The 10,048-nt window shown below is 35.1% G+C and overlaps 1 protein-coding gene across 1 annotated transcript; it reads right to left on the bottom strand.

The window, feature by feature from the left end:
- Positions 1 to 5,107: 5,107 nt before the first annotated feature.
- Positions 5,108 to 7,277, bottom strand: LOC134236453 (uncharacterized). The gene is made up of 2 exons (XM_062718638.1): positions 7,033 to 7,277; positions 5,108 to 6,664 (listed from the first exon to the last, which is right to left on the bottom strand). The coding sequence occupies exon 2, from the start codon at positions 6,653 to 6,655 to the stop codon at positions 5,108 to 5,110; it is 1,548 nt and encodes a 515-aa protein (XP_062574622.1). The 5' UTR covers positions 6,656 to 6,664; positions 7,033 to 7,277.
- Positions 7,278 to 10,048: the final 2,771 nt, after the last annotated feature.

Raw genomic sequence — 10,048 nt, 5'->3', positions numbered from 1 at the left:
CACTGGGCTAGAAAAGCTGAAAAATAAAAAATTCAGATCACTTGTTCTGAATGTGGCTAAAACCTATCCCTAGAGCTATGGTTTGAACAATTAAAGATTTTTCTAGCCCAGTGGTTCTTTTTATGAACCTGTCCAATTTTGGCTTTTCTTGATGATCACCACTTGGAAAGGGGCTTCACCCTCAAATTATTTGAAATCCCCTTTACCCAGTGAAACTTTGCAGCACTTTAACCATTTGTTCTGGATTTAGGAGTTAAATGTTTGAAAAGTTTATGGACAACCCGGGATGAGAAAAGTTCATGAGTTTTCAGCTCAAATGATTTAAACAAAAGGATAGAACCAGCAATTTTCAAATATTTCTATGTTTTGTGAATTTAGTTTTAGCTCACCTGAGCTGAAAGCTCAAGAGAGCTTTTTTGATCACCATTGTCCGTTGTCTGCCCATGGCAAAGTGGAAGGCAGTTATTAAGCAGTTTCTTAGCCTTAAGGCCAGGTAAAATTAATCTTTAGATTCTCATCCTACTTTGCTAAAAAATTGGGGCGGGTGGGTGGATTTTATTTTTTATTTTTTATAATTGTTAAATTGTAAGTATCAACAAAACATGGACTCTTCGTACACATTTTTTCATTATGTTAATGCCAATATGAATAGATTTTATTTTTTTCATATTCTTTTAAATATTTAAAGAAAATTCTTGCTTAAATAATTAGATATTTATTGTTAATTTAACAAATTATCAAGTACACATATACGGAACATGCAAAACAAAATGAGGTGGAGTTTTGATACCAATAAATTTTGTATGCATGACTTCTCATCGGTCTTTCCCTAAATACCATTTAGTTTTACCGACAAATCCCTCTGTTTTCTGTAAAATATCATACATTTCCACCTTCCTCAAAAATTGGATCGTTCGTGAGACTTGACATGTTCGACAATAAAATAGGTCATATTTACAAAATCTATAAAATATTCTAATAAGATATCCTACCAAAAAAACCTAGGCCTGAACAATTTTAAGATTTTACATTTTCTTGGCACTAAACATTCTCTAAAGTCTGCCTAAGATGTTTTATTTTTTTTTTCAAATCAAAATCACACACAGTTGGAGAACATTAAAACTTGACCAAGTGTCATTTTCCATGTCTATTTTTATACTTAGTCTAAAAAAATCTTTAAAACCATGCTCATGCCAGTGATGGTATCTAGATCTGTTTATGCTATTATTTTTTTCTCTGCCTTCTCTATACTGACAAGTAATCTTTTCCTTACATATATTTAAATTGCTTTAATTGCCGATTTTTCTCCATTCTTCACATGGCTACTTTGCTATAAATAGCGACACGCAACTTTTAATACAGACGGGAGATAACTCTTAAACTTCACCCAAATTCTTACTGAATAAAAATACATGAAAATGCCTTTATTAACACCCAAAAATCAAAATAAAAAATGCCGGGGCGGGAGACTTTGAGAGGGGCGGGCGGGGATGAGAATCTAAAGATTAATTTTATCTGGCCTAACAGTTTGAACATTTAAGCTGTCCTAGAGCAGTTACTTAACCTTTCCCAGATTGCTAATGGATGAACAAACCCTTTGCAATCTATAAGCAGTTTTCTTAGCCTTACCAGTTTCTTAGCAGTTCATAGGCAGTTTCTTAGCAGTTCATAGGCAGTTACTTAGGCAGTTCATAGGCAGTCACTTAAGGAATTTCCACCCTCACAATTTTATAGGTTCAAAGTACAAAAACTGCATTTATTTTCATTCAATATACTTTAAACTTTCCATTTATTGCAAAAAATGTATAGGTCACCATATTATTTAAGATGTGAAACATAAATAAGCAGAAGTGTATGTCAACATAAAAAATTGTACATTTTTTGTAAACAATATTGAGAAAAATATGTAAAAACTGTTTAAAATGCATAATTCTGATGCTGAGTGTTCCTAAATACTTCCTACTTAAAAGATACTGTTGAATTGTCAATATCAGGTACACTATTTTACAGAAAAGCCAATGCCTGAATGAAGAGACCTTAGAAGGAGTTATTGCCCTTGTGAACATTTTTTAAAGATTGAATAATTGATTAAATATAGAAAATATTCATTTTTTAAATTCTTTAACTAAACAATATTTATCATTACACCTATTGTAAAGCATTCTTCCAAGAGATATTTTTCTATAAGGTATGAATTTAATCTAATTACAGTTTTTGCAAAAACCTATGACATCATAGGAGGGTGGAATTACCTTAAGCAGTTTTTGCTAACTGCTAGTGGACTTCCAGTATTCTGCTTATCTCTTTCCCTTTTACCACATAAATATTAATGAGTCACAACTAGACATTTTCTGGTATCAAACTTGAAATACTAAGCAATAATAGATCAATTGTTACATTTTTTAATTTATTGTTTTTTGTACAATTGTATAACTACACAATCAATCAATCAAAGATTGCTATGATGAATGTTTAAAATTTTTCAAACAGTCTGTTTTATGCGTCTGTAATTTTACATGTATCTTATTTACATAAACAACCATGCAGGTATACTCACTGACTTTTTAGAAAACTTATATATCCCAGGGCATATAATGCTCAACAAGATTCAACACTGAAGGTATAATTAAAATGTCAAAATGAAGTAACAGCAATAAATATCCACTTCATCCTACATTAATTCCTGATTATACAGCAGTCCTATTGCACTGAAGGCCGGTATATTGTTGGGTTTTTCTATCCTTATGTAAACCACAAAAGTATTTCAATTGGTACTGTTTTGGTTTTATCATAATTGCTTGGGTTTATAGATCATCCATTGATCTCAGTTGTTTTTCTTGAAAGAGACACAAAAATTTTTGTATGCAAACTAGAAATTTGTCCCACTCCTCTTCTAAAAGTCTGAAAACAAAGAAATTAATTATGAAACAGATTGTAATAAATACATGCCATTCAAACAGAATTGAAACATGTATTCAATTTTTCTCTTTATTAAAGGCCACATATATATTGTACTTACCAATTAGGATGTAGTCATTAAAAATGTCTACTCTAGAACCACTGGGCCAGAAAAGCTGAAACTTCTGTGGAAGCATCTTAGGGTAATAATGTAGATTATAAATTCAAGTCATGACCTCTGTGGGTAGGGTGGAACCACAGTAGGGAAACCAAGGAAAAGTTAAAATCTTCTCAAGAACCATTTGGCAAGAAAAGCTAACTTATGTGGAAGCATTTTGGGGTAAATTATATTTTAAATTGTCCAAATGATGACCCTTGCAGGTAAGGTGGGGTCGGAATAGGTATTACAAGGGGAAAATCTGGTAATGAACGGTATGGCCAAAGATATACTCAGGTGAGCGATATGGCTCGTGGCCTCGTATTGAAATTATGGACAATGGGTTAGAATTGATTATTAATACAAATCAAATACACGCATACTGGAAAAGAATCCGTGTTCAACTTGGTGGATGGACTTGGAAAACCCACAGGGTGGTGCCATAATATATGTCACAATTTTTCAAAGATTTATATAAAAACAGTCATTCTGAAGAGGCGCAGGACAAAGGTAATTCAGGTACAAACGATGTGCCCTAGGACCTCTTTAGATATCTGAGCTGAAGGCTAGGGGATTGCATGGGTCCTGGTCAGGCTCGGGACCAGCTCACTTTTGTTGATCATTCTCATTTTCACATGTGTAGTGAAAAAAAGAGAGACTGAGAGCAGAAATTTTATGACGCCAGAGCCTGATTCATCGCATTCTTATCTTCGGTTCCTGCAGTACGTGGATTTGGTATGGTGTTCTGCCCTAGAAGTGAGAGGTGAAAGATTGAAAGATTTGGGTTGATGACTTCTGGGAAAGAAACTTAAACCCCTGCCCCTGGGCCGAAAAACCCGCGTTTGGGACAACCTAGTTCGTATTTTATACCGATTTATTAAATTATATTTATTAAATTATACAGTGGGGAAAGTTCAGAAGATCAGACAGCTAAGGAATCCAAACCCCTGAGGATTTCCAGTTTTCAAAGGGCTTTAGGTTCACTCTATCCATAAAATGGCCCTGCCGATGCACATGTAATAAATAAATGTCCACGACCCAATCTCCCTGCATTTCAAACATTACTTTCAATATACATTTATAATGAAACCTTTTAGACCAGTAGTTAGGCTCTGCAAAGTATTGAAAAACACTTTTTTTTTCAACAGAAACGTGGTCGATCACCAAGGGTCAAAGTGTTTTTTTTTTGTTTTTTTCCAAATTTTTTTCTTCAAAATTCTCAATGCCAAAAAGGTCCAACGTGGACCCTGTTCTTTGTATAGTAAAGTAAGGAAAAGATGCCCTCCATTTTAAAAAACATGGATACTTAGTAAAATGTCCTACTCACCCCTCCTCACATTCACAAAACATTTTTCAGGTTTGGACAATTTAAGACAACGGATTTTGGGGAAGGAAAAAAGGGTCATTAAAATACGATCGATTCAAGGGTGGTCATTTATTTATGTGACAGTATAGTACCAATTTGCCAATGCCCAATACTGGTATGATATGCACAACGTGCATGGATCTGTTTCATTTAAGTTTTACGGTGTATACATGTATGTGACAAACGGACGCTGAGTAAATTTCTCTGTGCTCTGCAATTTAACAGAAAAAGTTGTCACCACGTATTCATAGTGCGGTTGAGTCCCGGGCTCTTTTTTTACAATCTACTGTGAAAAAATGCACATATGGTTTTAAATTTTTTTTAATTTTTTGAGACAGAATAGGAAATATGCGACATACATAATAAACACAATTTTGTACGAAGTGTATATTCTTGGTTTATTTATTATTTGCCATAAAATGTCAGATCCTCTTTTTGGTGCAGATTTTAGAATTCATGGATGAATGAAAATACATTAGAAAGACGAGTATTTTAACAGTTTTCACAAAGAAAAGAGTATTTTTCTCACACTAATCTCAAATTATATTAGTACATTATGAATACCGTACCTCAAACAAAATGATGTGCATTCGTTGAATGAAACAATTAACCATTGTTTGTGATCAAAATTATTAACAAAAGATGTATATACATTATAACAAAATGTTATCTTGTAACACATTATATTAGCTCTCCTCACATAGGACCTGAAACTCCTTTTCTGCTTTTACTAAATTGTCAGCAAAATCTCTGAATTCTTCTACTCTCTGGGAAGCCCAAGAAAACTGTGTTTCGTACTTCTTCTTAAAGTACGCTTCAATGGCTAATCTTCGTTTTGCCATGCGCTCTGGGTCGTTCAAGTCCTTCCGATTTTCTCTAGCCTTCCATGTTTCTTCCTGTTGTGCAGTTGTGACGTCATTTTTGACGATATCCACTGGAATCACCTCCCAGCCGGCTTCTCCGTCAATAGAGAGATCGAGTGCTGGTTCGTTATCAAGCTCTGTCCTGTGTAGCTTTGTGTCGTCAATTTTCATTTCATCGCTACCCTTTTCGAACACTTCCCACTGTTTCAAACTGAAGTTCCATCCATCTCCCGGTCCCACTGCAGTGTCCATTGTTTGCCAATTCTCAATCCACTGTCGTATAAATTTGGGATTCTTTAGGAAAACATCAGGTAATGGAAACGTTTGTTCGTTTGGATCCCCTGATGTCCTGCGCTCTTCTGTTTCCCCTTGAGAAGCGAGGGTGATCTCAAACCGTTTGCATGCGCGTTGAAGCTGATCTTTGTATTCTATTTGATTTTGAGTTGGTTCCTGGATGTTTTGTGAGATCTCTTCTAGAAGAACGTTTGCATCTATCTTTAGATCTTCAGCCTCCTCTTTCTTCCCTGTCCTTAGAGTACTGACCCGACACTTTCTCATGCACAGTGATATCGTTTTGCTGTCAAGTCCATCATGAAGTAAGCTTGCAAACGGCACCGGGTAAGGAGATTCAAACCAGTGGTGGAACTCAGACGTAAAGTATTCAGACTCTGGAAGATCGGGCTCATTTTCCAGTAATCTAGTTCTTTCGATAGCCAAAATATACGGACTACATATATCGAATAATGCTGGCATCGAAACAACATCACCATGGAAGCTAAACAACTCTAAATATTCTTTTTCTGCATTGTGCTCACTAAGTTCCCTAATATTATAACTCTCCTTGAAATCTCCATACGAAGCTAGTCTTGCCTTTGTGTTTTCAATGCTCTCTTCCTTGGACAATATGGCATTTGAGTTTGCTATTCTCGAGTCAAGATCCTTGTAATCCTCCATGTCAACTGCAAGACCTGAGTTTACATTAAGAGACTGTGATGGTGCTGTGTATTTTAAGAAAGGTTTGCTTTGGACTTTGTCATTTTTCTCATTCGCTTCAGTAAGTCCGTTTGAATTTTGGATCTTTTCAGTGTTAGTCAACTGATTCTGAGGTTGAGTCGCTGGTGCAGGGTCTTTGTTTTGGTTTTGTGCATTGTGGCTTACTAGTATCTGCTGTTGTTGATTTTCATTATGCTTTGGTTGAGAGTCTTGGCGTTGACTTTCGTGATTTTCTTGTTTGTGATTTTGAGGTTGGCTTTCGTAATGTTGCTGCTGCTGGAATTGCTGTAAATGAGGTTGATGGTGAACGCGACTAGTGCTGGTGTTGTTGGTCGTTGGAGAAACAGCCCTAACTTCTGTACTAGAAGAACAACCCATTTCTGTTGTCTGTGGAAACAAAACGTATTATTCTGTAATATCTAAAAGACTTATAGTGTAATAATCTACAAATATACGGACGTGTATGCGTAAATTTTTGAAGTTCAAATTGTACCGAAAGTATGAAAGTTGCTCTGGAAAAATATCAGTATACGGCATGCTAGTCGGCTTAGCACAATGCGGTCATGTGTACCTGAAATCGATTTTTTCAAAAATCTAATGACTGTAAATATTTATTTTCATTAATACAGACAACTGGAAAGAAAAGGTACCATTTGTCTGCTTCTCAAAAATATAAAACCTTGTTAAAAAATGAACATAAATATATTTATATTCCCCAGCATTGACTGTCCATGTATAAGCTAAGGTCTACTTACCGGTTAGGTATTGACCACTACATTGAGTGGCGAAATGCAGGTTTGACGTAACAGAATTTTAAAATCCATGTCGTTTCTTGGGGTAACTTGTCAATATTTGTCCAGTCTTTTGCGAAATATTTTTTTCTGCGGGTAAAACTTTCCGCACTGTGGAGGTTTCTCTAGAATTAAGAAATTCAAAACAAATAGTAATTGAAAAAAAGGTAATACTGTTTCAATTTAAACTGTAAGACGTGTTTTCTGAATTAAGCTTTACCTTTAAAAATAAATTTAATACACAGATAATTGCTTTAAATATCAATACGTTAATGTACGTATTTCCACGGAACGCTTCATTGCCTAAAAAGTAATATATATCTGACCTAGAAAGGAAAGGTATTTAAAACTTCCGCAAAGTTATCGTATACCTACATGTATATACGACAGATGTCGAAAAGTTTAAGGACTCTATACTTACTGCACACATTTATTTCTATTCCTTGTGTACTCGGGATTAAGGGAAAATTTTGAAGAAAAAAAAATAGTTGTCCCTTCCTCTCTCTATTTTGGGAGGAGGAATAAACTAACTGAAACTAAATAGGGTTGGTGTCATTCTCTAAATATCTTTTATCTGGTTGAATTATTATTAATGCCCCTTTTACCACCGCTGACTGTTCTCTCTCATTTTTCTTTTAAAAAGAGTTAGTTAAAGATTACTTACTCTTTTTGCCGGTATTTACATGAGGAGTTTTGACTCCATTGTTAACAAGAGATGCTTACTCGTCTTGGGCACCTGATCCCACCTCTGAAATTCCAGGGGTCCGTGGTTTTTTCCTGTTCACAGACTTGTATCACTTAGATCATAGGCGTCGGAACCGGGGGGGCTAGGGCCCCCCCCCCCCCACTTTTTTTCCAAATATATACTTAGTATATACATTGAACATATCTTCGTAGGTTTAGCCCCCCCCCCCCCCCCCCCCCCCCACTTTCTACAGATACGTCTTAGTATAGGTTAACAATGGGGAAAGTGGTGGTGTTTGGAAGAAAATTTTTGGTACTGGAGTTCAACCTAACCCCCCCCCCCCCCCCTCCCCCACGAAATAGGATTTTCGCGTTTGGGAAATAGACATTTCCTTTTTTTTTTTTTTGCTTGTCAAGTTTCACTTTTCATCATCTTTATCCTTTTTCACTCTAGATTGAAGGGGATATAAACTTTGAATATTTACTGTAAATGTAATATATTTGGCTTAAATTCATTTTTCAGCAGGTTAGCGTATATTTAATTTAAGCGCTACGTAAATGTACTCGATGCGAAGAGTATAAATTACCCCACCTCTGTCGATTTTTCCGTGAGATCCTGGCTTACGATTGGTTGAAGTCTGTCACGTGAAGGCGGTGGATTACTTATACCCGGTCAGTTGTAAATCCATACCCGGTCAGTTGTAAATCTATACCCGGTCGATGTATTACGTCACAAACACAAACGTGACGTCATAATAGGCACAGTATATGCATGATGAAGCATTTAGTAGAGAAAACCATTTATAAACTACAGATAAAACGTAAATGTTTCATCGGTGGGGTAAATTCGTTACATAGTCATTTAGTGACAGGGTATGGGATGATACCTGGTTAGTAAATTTCATACCTGACTCGGCTCCGCCTCGCCAGGTATGAAATTTACTAACCAGGTATCATCCCATACCCTGTCACTAAAAGACTATGTAACTAATAATACACAAGACATTTATAAATAGAGAAGTATTTGATTTAGTGGATTTTGCTTTCCGCCAAAATTGCTAAATAGAATACACAGCCAAACGTGGTAGTACGTTTACTTATAATGTGGAGATACTTCAATCTAAACTAAACCAACTTTATTTTGTACAAGTTTATTATTTATTCATTATGTATGGATTTTATTCAGAATTTTTTCCCAACACAATGGGTCATAATTTAATAAAAAGAAAAAGTTTATCTTTCCCCAATTCATGAATCTTTAGGCAGGTTTAAAGCACAGGTGCTTGGGGACGGGATTCTATGTTCATATACATGTATGTAGTGTATAATAATACAGTAAATATATAAAGTCAAGGTGACAGGAAATGTCAAGGTCAGAATAACATTACTCAATGGGTATTAGTGTATGTTTTTAAAAAAATCTTTTAAAAGTTACTTTTAAACTGAGCTAAATGCAAAGTTTTAAGGACAGACATTAGAATGATGGATTGAGGACATGACAAACACTTTCTGTCCCATGGAACCACATCCATGGCATGGCATTAAAAAGGGTGCATCTCCCCACCCCTTCCAAATAAATCACTCACAAAGATACAAAATTGGCATTTAACCTTTTCTGAAATTTCTTGATTTTTTTTTTAGAAATCATTAACTCTTATATTTTTAGGTAACCTGAGTAAATTCAGGTGACCTATTGCTATCTATGGCACGCTAAATTCACAAAAATGAGAAAAACATAGTTTCACAGTCGATAAACTAGGTTTATCGGTTGTAAACTATATTTTACGGACTGTAAACTATAGTTAACAACGTTAATCTATATTTTACGTCTGTAAACTATAGTTAACGCGATAATCTATGTTTCACAACCGTAAACTATACTTAACACCAAAAACAATCATTTGCGAATGCAAAACATAGAGTATCTATGGCACGCCAAATCCACAAAAATTAGCAAAACATAGTTTCACAGTCGATAAACTAGGTTTATCGGTTGTAAACTATAGTTTACGGACTGTAAACAATAGTTAACAACGTTAATCTATATTTTACATCTGTAAACCATAGTTAACGCGATAATCTAGGTTTCACAACCGTAAACTATACTTAACTTCGAAAACAATCATTTGCGATCGCAAAACATAGATTATCTGATAAATACAGTTTCACGATTTGTAAACTATAGTTTACAAACCGTTAACGATCTGATAAATATAGTTTCACGATTAACAACTCTTAACTACAGTTTACGATTGTAAACCATAGTTTACAAACGTGAATCTATGTTTATCAACAA

The sequence above is a fragment of the Saccostrea cucullata genome, unplaced genomic scaffold, assembly GCF_032062105.1.
Source record: "Saccostrea cucullata isolate Sc308-1 unplaced genomic scaffold, CSIRO_AGI_Scuc_v1 ctg42, whole genome shotgun sequence".
In the NCBI taxonomy this organism is placed as follows: domain Eukaryota; kingdom Metazoa; phylum Mollusca; class Bivalvia; order Ostreida; family Ostreidae; genus Saccostrea; species Saccostrea cuccullata.
The sequence above is the reverse complement of the archived record's forward strand: the minus strand, read 5'-3'. Positions and strand labels throughout refer to the sequence as shown.